This window comes from Setaria italica, chromosome III (assembly GCF_000263155.2).
Source record: "Setaria italica strain Yugu1 chromosome III, Setaria_italica_v2.0, whole genome shotgun sequence".
Taxonomy (NCBI): domain Eukaryota; kingdom Viridiplantae; phylum Streptophyta; class Magnoliopsida; order Poales; family Poaceae; genus Setaria; species Setaria italica.
Window position 1 is genome coordinate 24,779,672 of NC_028452.1, and position 15,049 is coordinate 24,794,720.

The following is a 15,049-nucleotide window of genomic DNA, read 5'->3' on the forward strand; positions in this document are numbered from 1 at the left end:
TCTTCCCCGAGAGGTTCGCCGCCATCTCCATCGGGACCGCGGCAAGCAACGCCTCGAGCGCTCGCCGTTCCTCGTGGCTGTCGACGTTACCGTACCGGACCGCATCCCACATGTCCCGCACCTGGAGCTTCACCTTCATCACCGAAGACCACTCCATGTAGTTGGTCTTTGTCAACATCGGCAACTGCGTGCTGCCGAAGGACTCCCGGACGATGATCTTCACGACCCTCGGGGGTCGGTGCCCGGAGTTGAGGTTGGAGTTGTAGTCGGAGTCAAGGCCGGAGTTGTGGACGGAGCTCCTCCTGCTCCGAGGATGCCCGCTGTACGCGCCTCGACGCAGGTCCTGGACCCATCGGTGCACCCCCGCGTTCCGCCGCCGGTGCTCATCATCCGACTCAGGATGGTCATCACGCACCTCGGCACCGACACCCTGCACCACGCGCCTCAGCTCCATCTCATCATGACGCGCTAACTCAGGTGTCACCTCCGCCTCCTTGTGGAGCCGGTCCGCCTACAGACGCCGCTGGGTGGCGGCCACCGTTGCCGCCTGTGCCTCCTCCATAGCTAGCGGGCTGCCTCAGCTGCACGCGCTGCCACGGCCTCCACTGCCGCCGTGCGTGCTGCTCGAGTTGCAGCTGCTCTCGCGCCTCGATGTCGTGCAGCCATGCTGTCGCCATTGCGACCTCTCGCCTCGTGGCCTATGACCGGCGCTCCTCTTCCTCCTCGCACGCCGCAGCCGCACGCTGGGCCTAGCGCCGCTCTGCTATGGCCTCCTTCTCGGCCGCAATGTGCTGCTCCTCCTCACGCCGCTCCTCCTCCTTGGCCGTCGCCCTACGGTGCCGCGCACTGCTCGTGGCTGAACGGTGGGAGGAGGTACGGGAGAAGCCCCAGGAGCTGGCCGGGAGTACCAGCACCATGCCAGCCACTAGAGCCGCGGCGTTCGTGGGGCTCATGCCGCCCGTGCTCTGCGCGTCGGCGCCGCCCGTGCCACCTGCGCCCTGTGCGCTGTCACCGCCCGCACCACCCGCGGCCAGTGGTCTCCTGGAGCCTTTGGAGCCTGCCATGCTCGCCTAGAAAACTCCTGGAACACGAGAAAGAAAGGTCGAGGATGGGAACCTCACCGCCTGCTCCTGGCCTCCTGCTTCGGCCACTCACCCGGGCCACCTACAGCCGCACCGTGTGCAGCCGCTGCTGCCGTGCCGGTCCTGGAGCCGCGCTGTGCGCAATCGCTACTGCCACGTCGGTCTTGGACCCGTGCCGCCTGCACGCACCTCCCGTGCATGGCCGCACGCGCGGGCCCTGAAGCGCCTCGCAAGCCTGGTCGCTCCTGGCCACCCACGCGTCGCTCACCGCCCCCGGGCCGAACCAAATCGCCGCCACCCAGGCCTGCACGTGCCGATTCGCGCCGCCGCCGCCCCAAATCGAGCCACACCACTGCCCCTGCTGCTCGCCGCCTGCTCCGCCCGAGCCGCCTCGCTCGAGCCTGCCGCGAGTCGAGCCACCGTCGAGCTTGATCTGCCACATCTCCACCCCGATCCGTGCGAGCCGCCACCGGATCCAGGCTGTGGGAGAGTGGAGGAGGTGGTCCGGCTGCCAAGAGGTGCGCCGCCGGGGTAGGCCCGCTCACCGCCTAGGTTGTGAGGAGGTGCGCACGGGTGTTTCTTGTGGAGCACGGGAAGAAGAGGGGTGGGGAGAAAGAAAGGCTCTTCATACCAATTGTTAGCCCAAATGATCTCTTTCTCATTCCACACCAAAGGGCAATGCCTAGTTTTAGTACATATATAGGCTAGGTAGCTTGGTGGCTAAGAAAGGGGTAAAATAGGGATAAAAGCTAATATAGCTACTAGACTTAACTAACAGTTGTAAAATTGCTTGGATGAGTATTTGTTGGATCCCCAGACATATTGCCAAGAATCCTTCTCATTTTCTTGAACCTGTATTCCTTGAATAATTTCCTGAAGCTCTTGGAATTCTTGAAATGCCTCAGCTGTAAGAGAGGTGTGAAATTGTTCTTCAATATCATTATTTTGGAGAAACTTGGCCACTAAAATATTTTTATTTCTCGTGAAGCTGTACAACCTTGGAAACGGCTCTTTTAGCGATCGGTTGTTCCATGTATCCTCCAAGAATAGAATACTCTGTTCATTTCCCATTGTACAGGTAGCTATTCCCCTAAAAAGATCACATAATTTTAGCAGAGCCTTCCACCAAAAAGATCATTTTTTTGCTGTTGCATGCGGGACATCTCCATTACTGTAATAAATTCCCAGATAAGGTTTACCCAGGAAACATCCTTCCTATTATAAAATTTGTCTAGGTGCTTCAGCAGGAGGTCGTTGTTTTAGTTTCTTAGATTTATTACTCCCAGCCCTCCTTTGGTTTTGGGTTTGCATATTTTCTTCAAGGCGACAGTGGTTTTTTCCTATCATTGACATCTGATCCTCTCCAAAGACAATCTTGCTGAGCTCTGTCCATATTGTTCACTGCTCCAAGGGGGACTTTCAGTGTGCACATGGTGTATGTGGGGAGGGCGGAAAATACAGCATTGGTGAGCTCAACTTTGCTAGAAAGGCCTAGAAAAGTAGAAGTTGCAGTTAATCGCCTTTCCATTTGATTCATCAGTGGTGCAAAATCCTCAATCTTAGGTCGGGTAGTGCCTAGCGGGAGCCCTAGGTAGGTTAAAGGTAAAGTCCCAAGCTGACAACCAAATACTTGAGCAAGATCATTTGCTTTCTCATGGGCAGTGTTTAGTGGAACAAGACATGATTTGTGAAAGTTGACCCGCAATCCTGTTGACTGTGAAAATTCTTCCAGGATGCCTTTGAGACATAATAACTCCCCTTATGAGGCTTTCATGATTAAGATGGTGTCATCTGCATTTTGGATGATAGGGAAATCATTGCTTGCTGTTGATGGGACAGGAAGGCTTAGTAGACCTTGGATGTGGGCCTTGTTGATGATGTGTTGCAGAAGATCAGCTGCTACCACAAAAAGCAAGGGTGACAGAGGATCACCTGATCCTCGCCTTACTCTTTTGTATTGGATTCTTTGCTAGGAACTCCATTTGGGAGAATTGATGATGTGCCAGAATCAAGCACACTGTGTGCTGAAACCAAGGTGATGTAGGATTGCAAGTATTGAACTGTCCTCTATTGTATCAAAAATCTTTTCAAAATCTAAGTTCAGAATCACAATTTCCTTTCTGGATTGTTGACACTGATGGATGTATTCAAATTTCCAAGCCAGACAATCCTGGTTAGTTCTGGTTTTTGAAAGGAACCGGTGCTCGTAGCCTAAGAGGAGGAGGGGGTGAATTAGGCAACTTAAAACCTTAACCTATGGCTTCCACTACTTTGCATGTAAGTAAACTAGATCATTCTATCCAAGAAGTGCATTCTATGGTTGATCTTGTATGGAACCCTCATCCCACAACAAGTTTTGCAACCTAGAGCCAATCCTAGCAAGATATCACACTAAGAAAGTAAAGGCACACAAGTTGCAAGTATAAAATGTGGAAATGTAAGAGGTTAGGATGAGGGGAAGCAAACTCTTGACACGATGATTTATCCCGTGGTATCGGTAGGCACTAAGCCACCACTAGTCCACGTTGTTGAAGCACTCACACAAGAGTATTGCTTCCCGGTCACCAAGTCTCTCCCAAGGTACCCCTTGACTTGCCACAAAGGCTCGGCCACTAAGGCTCATGCCAAGTCCCTCGGTCACCTTGATACCATCTCCACTAAGGAGCTTCTCCAAAAAGGGAAGGGGTCTCCACACCCCGCACAAGGTCGTCGACGCCACTCCACACCAAGCCGGAGGGTCGAAGACTTGCCGATGAGTCACCAAGGTTCCAAGGCACCGGCACACCTCTTGTACAACGGTGGTTCACTCTAGAACCTGATCACAAGGTTGGCACACCTTGCACTCACTCCTCTCTAGACCTATCCTAGCACTAATCACTCTCATAAGCTTGTGATAAGCCTTTGATGGATCACTTAAGAACTTTTGGTGGCTTGAATGTGTTCTTGATGAGTCTTGGTCTTCAATGTATCCCTAAACACTCCAGCAACTCCAAATGGGCAAGTAGTGGGGGGTATAAATAGCCCTAAGGGCTCAAAGAGCCGTTGCTCCAAAGGCTAGTGAAAAAGTATACCATTGGATGTTCCGATGGTCTATTTTCAGCCTGTATTAGAACATCCGGTGCAACTAGCCGTTGGACTCCCCGTGCCCAAATTCCTCAGGAATTCATTCGACGTTTTCTCCCATGCCCCCATCGGATCATCCGGTGCCACTGTTCATGTCATATAGCCGTTGGATCCCCTGACGTTATTGCTCCGACGCTTCATCCGATGGTACCGTCAGATTGTCAGGTTCTAAAGGATTTCTAGCCAAAACCTCTCTGGAAGTTTCTGAAGTAAATATGCTTTATCTGATGCTTCCCTTGGGCCTACCATCGAATCATCCGGTGCCACTGGGTTTTTCCAAGCCTGCCCCTCAGAATTTGTCCGACGCTACTAGAACAGTGACCATTGGAACATCCGATGGTTGACTTTGCCTGGTCTTCTCTACAGCATACCAAATACTCCGACGCTATTTTGGGGACCATCGGAACATCCGATGGTGTTGTTTTCTTTGATTTCTTTATGTCATTGCATGGCTTTGATTGCGGTTGCTTCCTTGGGACCTAGAATACCTTCAAAATATGTTCTCAACACTTTGTTAGTCCCAATGACCATGTTGTCATTGAATCACCAAAATCATGAACAAATGGCTTATCAAGGCTATGTTCGCTACAATCTCCCTCTTTTTGGTGATTGCTGACAACATAATCAAAGCAAGCATAATTGGACCGCCGTCGTCGCTACCGGACTCCACTAGAATGCATCCTTCTTCAGTAGCACCGTCAGAGGTGCTGCAATGACGTCGTAATTTGTGATGAACCGGCGGTAGTAACCGGTGAGCCTGAGGAAGTCGCAGAGCGCTTTTGTGGAGCGTGGAAGGGGCCAAGCTTGGACGATGGAAATCTTGTTTGCATCCATGTCCATGGCGTCGTTGGCGATGATGTGGCCCAGGTAGTGAACATGATGCTCACTGAAGAGGCACTTGGACTGTTTGAGGACGAGGCCATGCTCGCGCAGGATGAAGAAAACCGTGTGGACGTATTGAAGGTGTTCTGTCCAAGGCTTATTGTAGATCAGTATGTCGTCAAAGAAGATGAGGATGTAGCGGCGGAGGAACGGCCGTAACACGTCGTTTATCAGAGCCTGGAATGTGGATGGCGCGTTGGTAAGGCCAAAAGGCATCACTAGGAATTCAAAGTGGCCGTGGTGGGTGCGAAACGCCGTCTTCGTGACATCCTCCGAGTGCATCCAAACTTGGTGATAGCCGCTACAGAGGTCGAGCTTTAAGAAGAAGATCTCACCCTTCAGTTCGTCCAGGTGCTTCTCCACCACCGGAATTGGGAACTTGTCACGGACGGTCTTGAGGTTGAGGGTGCGGTAGTCAACGCAGAAGCGCCAGGTGCCGTCCCGCTTGTGCACCAACAGCACCGGTGACGAGAAGGCCGACATGCCTGCCCTGATGATCCCCTACTCCAGCATCACCTGGCATTGGGCCTCGATATCATCTTTCAACAGTTGCGGGTAGTGGTAGGGACGCACCACCATTGGTGGAATTGCCAGCAGAAGGTGGATGAGGTGGTCGAAAGCCCTCGGCGGGGGAAGGCCTGACGGCATCGCGAATAGATCATCAAATAATTGTAAGAGCAGCGGCAGCAGGTCGGAGGTCTCAGTGAGGGCTAGCCGTGGAGAAGGCTGGGCGTTGACCCCGAACAACTTGACGCGGTGGTCCTGGTGCTAGAATGCCATGGACAATTGATTGAAGTTCCAGAGGATGGGTCCCAGGGTGCGTAGCCACTCGCAACCTAGGACGAGCTCGTAGCTGTCGAGCGGGATGACAAACAGGTTGATGCAGAACTCCTCCTGGCCAATATGGACGACGACGTTCCTGCAAACACCAGTGGATGGCATGCGGTCGTTGTTGGCGACGCTGACGGTGAGGCCCGACCGTGCCTTGGGAGTGAGCCCAAGCCGGGCAGTGGTGTCTGCAGCGATGAACGAATGGGTGGATCCCGAATCCACCAAGGCGGTGAGGCCAATGGTATGGGCAATGGTGGCAAGTTATAAGGTGGAGCTCGTTTGGATGCCAGTGATGGCGTTGATAGATATCGTCAGCTGGTCCTCGATCGTGCCTTCAGAAGTGTTGTCGCCGTCCTCTAGTTCCATCCAATAGATGCCATTCATGGAACATTGCTTGGCGTGTTTGCACGAGAACTTCTCTGGGCAATTAATGCATAGGCCGTTGAGGCGATGCTGCACCATCTCCTCTGGTGTGAGGCACGTGAAGTGTGCGCCTAGGAGCAGCAGGCTTGACTGGCGTGCCCGGCGTCGTAGACAAAGCGCTGGATGCTAGCGGTGTCGATGGAGACTGGGCTGGGGTGGCGTGGAACGTGCCCGTGCGTGACGATGAACGCAACGAATGCACCAGGGAACGAGAGCCATCATCAACCACCTAGGTGCGACGCTCGTAGGCATGGGCAAGCGCCATGGTGTCCTCGAGGGTCTCGGCTGTGGCAGAACCACCCAAATTAACCTGGCTAAAGTATACTCAACTTTGCCTCACACGCTAACTGACACTTTAATCAAGTCAATCTGGTAGTCTGTCGGGTTATACCCGATAAACCACTTGTCTCAGATCGAAACGAAAAGCATGCTCACACGAAGGTGAGTCCAGAGAGTACAACATTCCAGTGGATTAATACATAGGTCTCACTTTAAATATTACACAACCATTGTTCAAAAGTGCATAAAGTAAATTGTTTAGAGTTCAAGCAGCGGAAAAAATACGGCAACTAAACGTCAAAGCAGATACATCATGGTAAAGCCAACCATGACGCCAGTTACCACGATCCTCGCCGACTGAGGATGGGTCCCACTCGACCGTCCAACCCGGAGGGAGCAGGGTCGGCCAAGTCAAACTGGCAGCAAACTCATCGACATCTACCACATTACCTAAAAACAAAGCCACAAGTAAGGCTAAGTATACTAATACTCAGCAAGACTTAACCGTTGGGTAGTCACTATTCCACCAACCTCTAGACATGCAAGCTTTCTGGCTGATGGGTTTGTTTTGCCAAAATCATATAAAATAGGTCCTTACTTTCAAGTTTTAGCAGCAGGTTCTAGTAGATTAACCATTCTAGGTAAGCAACCTGTTCTAAGCAAGCATGTTTGAGCAAACATTTTATTCCAAGCATCATCATTAAGTAATCTTTCTTTGTTTCACTTGTTACTCAGTGCAGAAGTGGGTCAAGTAGCCTCAAACTGTTAGAGGCAGATGATTCGAATCGAGTTTCTTAACCTTGCAAGGTGAACCTAATCCCACGACATTGCATACCATGATGGGTTCACACATGTCAGCCGTCCCCATCAATCCCCGAGCACGTGGACAGGGCCTACTTCCCTTGGATACAAGGCCCCACGGTCCTAAAACGACGTCGTACCGTGACTGCACTTGTACCCACATGATGCACCAGCGGAAACTCCGTTCCAGAGACAGTAGGGATAAAGCCACGCCCCGATTCAATCAGGTACTAGGATTTGCTATCCCATACTAGGTATGAGATTAGTACTTTCAAATACTTAACCACAGCTCTAAACACATTTCGACCTTAGCATATTCATCACTAGACAGATGGGGCAATTTCCACCAAATCAGAACCAAGCCCGACCCCGTCCGTCATCCTTATGGTTGCAGTATGAGTAAGCAAGCAACTCCTATAACTTGCGAGTGACAGGAAATCAGTCAACTTTTACCAAGTCCTATTTAGCACAGCAACTACTCGGCCTATCATGCTAGTATTCAACCATAGGCATCTAAGATCATGCAACTAAGTTTTCAATCAACTCCTATGAACTTAAATGCACAAGCATAAGTAACATAGATATTGCATGAACTTTAAAATAGGGTTATGTTTTGGGGTTTGCCTTCCTGTGCTACGTTAGTAAGGGGCTCGTTGGACGCTTCACTTGGTTCTTGCTCGGCCTCGGTGTTGTGCAGCTCGGCAGATCCTTCTTCCACAGTTGGCAACAACTCATAGGTTCCGTCTGCGAGGTTCGCTTCTACACGAGATGCATATGTAATATTCAAGTTTCATGATTTTGCGAGCAAGATGTATTTCATACGGCATTGCATAAGTATTAAAGTTGTAGCAACCACAATCACTAAATAAAACATCAATGTAATTTCCTTCACAAGGTAAATGTTTTCGTGTTTTAAACCCTTGGTTGACTTGATGGTGATTTTGTACACATATATTATCATTTCATTTACTTATCTCTAAAAAGAAAGGTGATTTCATCTTAGGTGAAGTAAGGTATGTTTGCGATTTAATTTCTCGAGTTAGATTGATGGTGATTGTGTACACATCTAGAGTTTGATTCATTTGAAACTTCTAAAAAGAAAAATAGGGTCATTCTAGGGTTGATCAAGTTTATTTTGGAAAACTATCCTATTTCTGAATGTTTTAACAACCTAGATTTGCATTTCCCATTTACCCTTCTTATTTAATATTTATTCTTATTTCATTTTTTTAGCCATAAATTCAATAATTTATTCTGGTGGCATTTGACAAGCTATGGTGATGAAAATTTTACAGAGGCCGCTTAATACTATGGTTAAGCTAAAGTAAAATTTTGGAACTCATTTGATCTCTACAAAAATCATTAAATATAAAACAACACCCTATGGCTGATTTCACATAACCATTTTTATCTCAAGTTTTAGTGAGAGTCGGGCTCTGAACTTTTCACAGTGGGTTCTATAAGTCCAACAGAGTTTCTATAATTTTTCCATGATTTATGGTGAAGGAAATCTATTTTCCATATTTTTCTTGCATTTAACCTTGCACAAAAGTTTAAGCAAGTTTCAACAAATTTCAAACAGAGACCATTATTTTTCCTAGTCAGGTATTTGCATCAGTGACCCAACAAAAGTGGTTTCACATTTTTCTCTATTTTCTTTCATTTATTATGCAAAAAGCAAGATCTAGCCTAACATTTCAATGTTTGACCGAAACCAGTGAGTTTTGTATCTAAACTAGTGCCATAAAATTAATATCTAGAACAAGCTCATAACAAGTAAGCTAACAGAGGTGGATTCATATTTTTATCAATTTTGTGTGATTTATGGGGCATTTATTGGCTTAAACATAAAATAAATCCTAGAGACATATCCTCATCAGTAACATGACCAAAACTATTTTTCTGTGAAACTACTCAACATCAAAAGCCTAACAAAGTTGGTTTTGCATTTTTAGCATTTTTTACATTTTATTATGCATTTTCAAAGTTTTAGCTGATTTAGTCTCATTTAAAACCGAAAAGGATAAAACAATTCGCGCTTAGGCCCCTAGAGTTTTTTGAAAACTCACATACAGGTCCTGCATTTTCACACGACAAACCCTAGAAAGATTTAGGACCTTGCAATTGGTCCTTGCTTGGCCGGCGGCAGCTCTGGCCGATTCCGGCGACCTCTGGCGGTGGCGGTGCAAGGCGAGGGCTCGGGCGTGGAGAGGGGCTCACCTAGGACCTACGGGCTGTAGGAGTCGAAGGTGGAGGGTGGTCAGAGGCGGCGGTCCATGGCGGGCTGGTCACGGCGGCGGGGCGACTCTGTTCCGGTGAGTACAGCGGCGGAACTGGCCGGAAGTGGGCACGGGGAGCTCGAGTGGCTAGTGGGTCACTGGTGGTGCACTGGTAGGGCTGGGAGGCGGCGGAGAGCATCGGAGGGTGGGGCTCCACGGTGAGGGGGCTGCGGCAGCGCTGCAGGAGCTCCGACGGCGGTGTGCTGCGTGCAGGTGCGCCGGCGAGCTTGATTAAAGGCTTATATAGCCGGCTGGGGGTGCGAAGGGTGCTAGGGACGCTCGGAGAGGCGCAGCTGCGCATTGTGGAGCATTGGCGCCGGTAAGCATTGGTGCGCAAGGGATAGTGGCGGCTATTGGCCATGGCGGAGGGGGTGTGGGCGCGCAGCCGGCGATTGGTGGGGAGGATCGTTGCGGGATGCTCCCGCTTTGCCTTGCGCACGGAGTGGGTGAGCGTCAGGCTTGTATGGTCACTGTCCGTGCGGCGGTTGGCCGGCGGCGCTGGTGGGTGTGGGGGCGCGACGTGGTGAGCACGGCGGTGAGCTGGGGCCGGGGAGCTTGGCGTAGATAGGGCAGCGAGGATGCACGACAAAGGGGCGGGATAACGCCGGTGTGCGGTTGGGTGAAGGGCTGGCCGTGTTGTCCCGTCAGCGGCGCGCATTGGCATCCGCGCCTGTGCGAACACACGCGCGCGACCGCGCACTGGGCAGCAAGGCTGGAACGCGATGGCGTGCGAGGCTGCGCAGTTTAAACAAGTTTTGTGCAAAATTTTCAAACAACACTTGAAAATTTTCAAATACAGAAGTTGTAGGCCTAGGTTCAAACTACAACTTTTAGAAAGGATTCAAGTTCAAAACTGGTCTAGATTTGGAGATACAAGTAGGCAAAGTTTGAATTTGGCTGAACTTTAACCCAATTTTTGAAAGTGTTCCACTTCAAACTAGCAAAAGCTCAAATAAGCAAAGTTGTTTGTTTTGAAAAGTTCTACAACTTTTATATTGACACAAGTGAAGTTGTTTTTATCAATTTTTGAATTTAACATCTACCCCCAATTGTTGCTTTTTGAGGTGTTTTTGGGCCCTTACTCAATTTGAATTGTTCATTCAAATTTGATATCTTGAGTTTTGGTTCCTTTATACCTTTTTCACTTAATTTCACTTGTTTTCATGTCTGGTTTCTTGTTTGACCATATTTGACTTCAATTTGCCTGTATTTGTGATATGTCATGTGTTCAAGTAAATTTGCAAACAATTAAAGGCAAGATTCAAACTTAGGTGCAAAAATTATACCCTTAAACCCTCTAATTAGGCTTTTAAGAGTCTACCCAAAGCTAGGGATGTTACATAGGGCTTATGCATCTCTACATCGATGCTCATCGGTTGGAGGAGGTCGGTGGTGAAGATATCGATCTATTGCTGCTCGATGACGCCCTCGCATCGTGCTAGGAGCTTGAGGAATTGCTCCTGGTAGTCGTTGGTGGAGCCCGTGCGACGTAGATGGGTCAGCTCTCTGAGGGGATTGCTGCGCACCGGGGGGCCAAACCGCTTGTTGACGCCTTTGACGAAAGCGGGCCAAGTGGGGACGCCGCAATTCTTCTACAGTCGGTAGTACTGTTGGCCAGTGGCACCCTCCAAGTAGAATGTCACCGTCCAAACGTTCTGGTACTGCCCTCCAAGTAGTGTGCCCTACGAGCAAAAGAACTGCTCGCACTTGTGAAGCCAGCCCAGGGGATCCTCGGTGCCATCGTATTTGGGGAACGGAGCTTGTTGACCAGCGGCGGCGGCGGCCCGTGCTTGCCATCACCGGCAGACGAGGAACCAGAGGCGTCGAAGCGGCTGTTCTTCTCTAGCACCTGTGTTTGGATGTTGCTAATGGACGAGAAGAGGCGGCCCTGTTCCTGGCGGATGCTGCCAAGCTTCTGGTCCAACTTCTGGCTGATGTCGTTCATCTTGGTGATGGCGTTCTCGGAAACAGATTGGGTGATGAAGGGGTCACCCATGGTTGCGGTGGAGAGGTGGGTTTGGTGGTAGAAACTTTGGCGGAAGGGTGATGGCACAGGATAATAGGTAGCAGGAACGACGGAAGGCTAATACCAGAGATGATATGGCTAGTTGATTGACTAAGAACACAATGAGCAGATTGATAAACAACCTGCTCGCCCTCCCTAGGAGGCTCTGAGCTTTGAGGTTTATCTTCTGCTTGAAACTAATCTAGTGCGCCAGTGCTATTATATAATGAGCCGGCTTACAAAATCCCAACTAACTACTCTATCTCTAATCTGAATCTAACTAACTAGCCTTTCCTAGAGGAGGTGGGCCCTTGTTCCTGCGGTGGAACTTCGTGCCGAAGATGTTGTCCACAACACTAGCTTTCACAAGCATTCTAGTCAAGCGGAATGGTACCTATACCATACATTGCAAACTGATAAGAGACTGTCAGTCTGTCACAAACAAAGAGGCAATGGCTAAGTCACAGTTATAAGTCATGAACAACAATCTGTAATAAAGAAAAGCATGACGAAGCACGAAAATGAGAACTATAGCATCAAGTTGTCCAGTACCCCTTACATTTCCATACGTAGGGCACGTTTTGACTCAGTGCAGTCTCCAAGAATATAATTTGACCACTAATTTCTGTATATTGTCTATGACTATAAAATCTTAATAACAAGAAAGCACTTTCAAATCAAATGGTAAAAGTTTTGTATCATACTATCTAAAAACTGCTAAACTAATTGTTGGTCAAAGATTACAAAGTTTGAATCTTGAAACACCTGCGTACCTTATCAAAAGAATAGAGAAGTAATTGGAAAGGCATGATACACAACAAAGAATACTCACTTTTTCAGGGAATTTTTCTCGATTCATTGAAGCCTCAAAGCAATCTCCAAAGTCAATGTGTAATATTTTTCCACTGAAATAAAAGAACACCCTTATAACAAAAAATAACTGTATCATAGATACGGTTAATTGAAGAATAGCTCTGTAGATGTACCTATAGCGATCTAACATGAGATTGCTTGGACTAATGAAGATTCCATTTGAAAAAAACAGAATAAGACAGTAACTCATACCATGCTCATAATAGCCAGGCTTCTAGTGTAGTTTGTACGCCGCTCAAGCCATACTTCAAAAGTTCGGCTTTTCAACCACAGAACCTGCCACAATTTATTTACATAGAATAAAACTACAATGTCGTAAATACAAAGGGCATACTCATGGAGCCAAGACACTGCAATACCTTCGCAAGGTCATTTCCTTCAGTATTTTGCAAAGCATGCTGAAATACTTCCACCTTTGCAATGAGGGGTAAGTGATCATAATCGGGTGCAAAAGCCAACATGAGCCTGTGCTCCTGATTTAAGAAAATCTGGACAAGAAAAAAAACACTAATATGTAAATAGAAGGAAGCAAAATACATATAGCTTGTTTCAGATGAAAACAAGTGACTACATCACACAAACCTATTCACGGATCAGAGCATGAAGTGTATCGCAATTTGGAACCCATCCAACCACTGTTAGGCAACAAAGGTATAACAGCATATCTTTGGATCCATAAATCTTTCTCTGATGTTTTACTTGAGTTCTCTAGGAGAGTATTCACGAGACCAAAAAGCTAAATGGAGAAGAAAGAAAATTAGATACTGTAAAAGAACAAAATTACACAAAAAAGGTCGAATTGTAAGTGATATCTATGCTAATTTCACTATCAAGCAAGAACACTGAAATTAGCAAATTCTTCTTAAGTGATAATTACTTTCAAGTTTTAAGAATCAGAGTTGAGGAAGGACAGTGCTACTGCTATTTATGCTCACATCATATATTTTCTAACAGTGTTCAGCCACGAGAAGCTGCCAGTGGGGTTTTTCACCTAGTTTAAAACTATCACATTCCCTTTACAAAATCAAGGCCCATTAATTATTTTTTTAATGCACCTGAACAGACTTAGTGTCAGATTTTGGATTTGTGGTTTACCTCGGTCTATTTTGGATTCAAATCAAAGAGACAGATCAATACCAGAGGTGTATGCCGTAAGGTAAGTTTTTCTTTTTCTTGACTGTCACAATTTTATGGCACACAACACAAAGATGTGTTTCTCAAGACTATATTACTAATAACAGAAGAGCCATTTAAACAAGTGTAAAGAAAATATATTTCATCAAAATACAGACCTGCATTACACGTTCATCTTGCCTTAAATCTTCATGGCCTTTAAGCAAGAATGCATAATCGTTGCCATCACTTCCATGGATTGTCAGTTTTCTTGGTCTTTGTTTTGATGTTATCACAATCAATTGGGGAACAAAATACTCAATCGTCACAAGTGGTGAATCTGGAAGTAACATGTCAATCTAAATATTAGAATTCTATGAAGTGGGATAAAAATCTAGGTTCCTGGGGCCTCAATGATGTAAGAAAACAGTACAGGTTCCCCAAAAAACAGAGCTAAAATAAATATTCTAATCGGTAACAGCAAGACCTGCAGCATAAGTTCCGGGCACAGCAAGTTCCAACGTCAACATTTGAGTAGCTCATGTGAAACAGACTGAAAGAAACAACGTATAATTGATCAGGGAAGATATGGCAAAAAAAAACTGATATCTGATAATAGAAATAATAATGTTGTTACGTGCAAATCGAGAGTTGTGAGACTTGGAAGCTGTTTGTCAATTCTTCTGAAAACATGGTAATACAAATCCCATGCCTAAAGAGCATAATAGTCATCCTCAGACACATCGTTAACAGAAGTCAATACACAAGTTACCAAAAATGACAGTCTTTATCTACTTTGTTAGCTCAGCATCCTCACCTGTTTCCCGATATTTCAAACAACATTCATGAGCTTCCAGTAATTCATGTCCATAAGCCTGAATTAGAGCATATAATTTTCATGAAACAATACCTGAATGAAGGCATTCTCTTTAATTGTCTCAGCTCCCCTCTCAAGCATTGCATGCAATGGCTCAAGTACAGCAAGCATTCCTTCGATATTGTGCTCGCCAAAATACATCCTACTAGCTTCCTCAAGAGCCTGATGCCATATTTCATGCCACAAAATTGCTACCCGTATCAGTTCCTTTGATACAAGTTGTGCCTGGTGCAACAAAATAGAAATAGAATTCTACGCATCATTCCTTAGAAGATCGACAGCTAATGAAGCATACCTGGTCAACAAGACCTCCACTATGCTGGCAGATCTTATCAACGACCTCCTGTGCTGCACGCTGTCTCAATATACTTATTGATTTGCAGGCAACCAATAGAGGATACCATATACCCGCTCTGTGTTCTTCATAAAACAAGATTGATGCGTGATTCCAGCCCAACAAAAAATGCCTTCAGTTCTCATA

The 15,049-nt window shown here is 47.2% G+C and overlaps 1 protein-coding gene and 1 long non-coding RNA gene across 2 annotated transcripts; both read right to left on the reverse strand.

Moving 5' to 3' along the window:
* Positions 1 to 9,641: 9,641 nt before the first annotated feature.
* LOC101754182 (mucin-2-like) lies at positions 9,642 to 11,696 on the reverse strand. The gene is made up of 2 exons (XM_004963788.1): positions 11,408 to 11,696; positions 9,642 to 10,435 (listed from the first exon to the last, which is right to left on the reverse strand). Exons 1-2 carry the CDS (start codon positions 11,694 to 11,696, stop codon positions 9,642 to 9,644), a joined length of 1,083 nt encoding a protein of 360 aa, XP_004963845.1.
* A 358-nt stretch (positions 11,697 to 12,054) lies between these two features.
* LOC105914124 lies at positions 12,055 to 12,977 on the reverse strand. Its single transcript, XR_002676883.1, has 4 exons — positions 12,938 to 12,977; positions 12,771 to 12,854; positions 12,538 to 12,610; positions 12,055 to 12,099 (listed from the first exon to the last, which is right to left on the reverse strand). It is a non-coding gene; the product is annotated as an uncharacterized LOC105914124 (long non-coding RNA).
* Between the last annotated feature and the right edge of the window lie 2,072 nt (positions 12,978 to 15,049).